This window comes from Orycteropus afer, unplaced genomic scaffold (genome assembly GCF_000298275.1).
Source record: "Orycteropus afer afer isolate SDZICR_OR568_19922 unplaced genomic scaffold, OryAfe1.0 scaffold00097, whole genome shotgun sequence".
In the NCBI taxonomy this organism is placed as follows: Eukaryota; Metazoa; Chordata; class Mammalia; order Tubulidentata; family Orycteropodidae; genus Orycteropus; species Orycteropus afer.
This window is the reverse complement of record NW_006921684.1, coordinates 7,647,651-7,649,614: the sequence shown is the minus strand read 5'-3', so window position 1 is coordinate 7,649,614 and position 1,964 is coordinate 7,647,651. Positions and strand designations below refer to the sequence as shown.

Sequence of the window (1,964 nt, the reverse complement as noted above, 5' to 3'; positions counted from 1 at the left end):
TCATTTCTACCCCAAATATACTGATTTATAATCTATATTTTAACAAAATCCCCAGGGGATTTTTATAGATTCTGATTCAGTATATCTGGGGTAGAAATGAAAATTCATAGCAGGCATTCAAACCAGAATGAACCAGTTCAAAGCTCTGGATTTTTAATTATTTATTCTCATATTTATAGATTTTGCTTACTTCTTATTTTTATCACAGTATACATATTTATAGGTTTGTTGTTGTTGTTGTTGTTATGTGCCGTCCAGTCGGCCCCGACTCATAGCGACCCCTCCTTGGGTTTCCGAGGCAGTATCACTACGGAAGTAGGATTGCCCAACCTTCCTTCCGAGGAGTGGCTTAGGTTGGTTTTATTTTTTATCACAGCATAAAGCTGTGAACATTATGTTCACATATCTTCATGTCATCTATTATAATTTCTTCAGGATAAACTCCTAAAAATTAAAACATTATGTCAAAGTGTATGAACATTAATTTTTTTTGTTATGTATTATTCCTAAGTTGGCCTGCAGAAATGTCCATCACTTTCGCCCAAAACCAACATCATGTCAGGGGCCTAGCTTTACCAAACTCAAGCCAAATCTATCAAACCTTATATGTAAAATTAATTTCTCAATTACTGATCATTTGCATTTATTTCTATGACTAGATGCTTCATGTATTTGTTGGCCATTTGCAGCTTTTTGTGAATCACCTCTTGATGTCATTCAACTTTTTAATTGGGTTGTTAGTTTTTTTGTTCAAGTAATTTCTACTTTTAGATTATTGCAAATCATACAAGCTACCAATTATTTTTCCATGTCCTCATTTTCTTTTCATTTGTTCTCAGAATTTTATGTACTAATAAATTTTTACTATAATCGAAACGTAACATTTTTTGATTTGTTATTGCACTCAGTCCTCTATCGATTAAGTCTTCTGATTTTTCTTTTGTATTTTATGACTTTATTTCTCAACTCTTTGTTCCACCTAGAATTTATCTGGCATATTAACAAATAAAAGGAGGAGTGTTAACAAATAAAAGAGTGTTCAATAAAATTTGAAGACTGATATTAATATACATATATTGATAAGACAAAAAACAAAAAACAAAACCCACTGCAGTCAAGTCAATTCTGACTCATAGCAACCCCATTGGGTTTCTGAGGCGGTAAATCTTTACGGAAGTAGATTGCCTGCCCAGTCTTGCTTCCATGGAGTGGCTGGTGGGTTTTAACCACCAACCTTCTGGTTAGCAGTCAGATGCCTCAGGCACTGTGTTACCAGAGCTCCTTAGATATATTGATATCTAATATTAAGTATTACAATAGAATTGGAGTGAATTGTCAGAAAAAAATGTCTAATTTGACCCTTCATCTATTTTCTGCTGGGATCTGTTCCCAAAACCAAATGGCTGAATAATGATATTATTGATACTCTCATTGCCAGTTGATTGCTCAGAAAAGTGCTTCCCAACCTTCTTTCATTTCATAGCACTCAAAGAAAAGGATAATAGTTATATTATACTGTGTACTAGTTAAACGGAAGCAGCTGTGTATAGCCGGCCAGAGGCAGCTTGAGCGCCTTGAGCTCCGCTACTCCAAGTCCTACTGCCACTCTAAGGCCTAATGTCTCAGTACATCCATAACCTATTTGTAACACACCAACTGGAAAGTTTTGTTCCAGTAGCTGTCATTTACTTTGTTCTGATAGGATCTCTGCTCATTGATACGTTACTAAGATTCTATATAATAGAAGCTGGTGGTTTTAACAATGTAGAGGAACCTGACTGAGACTGTCAAATAAAATAAGAGCATCAGAAAATAAGCAACCTTAATTAATAAAAATAGGCATCAGGAAACCATCCTCCTGCCCCTTTTATCCTATGTTTTGACACAGTAAGGAGACTGAACTTCAAGTAGACAACTAAAAGTCCTCAGCAATAAATATTTAAAGCCATTGTTGTTATTGTTGT

At 34.8% G+C, this 1,964-nt stretch overlaps 1 protein-coding gene across 1 annotated transcript in view; it reads right to left on the bottom strand.

The window, feature by feature from the left end:
• Window positions 1-370: 370 nt before the first annotated feature.
• LEMD3 (LEM domain containing 3) overlaps window positions 371-1,964 on the bottom strand; it is a 106,965-nt gene continuing 105,371 nt past the window's right edge. The window contains exon 10 of the mRNA XM_007942753.2: window positions 371-444. Within this exon, the coding sequence (XP_007940944.1) occupies window positions 371-444 (74 nt within the window). The remainder of the gene's footprint in view (window positions 445-1,964) is intronic.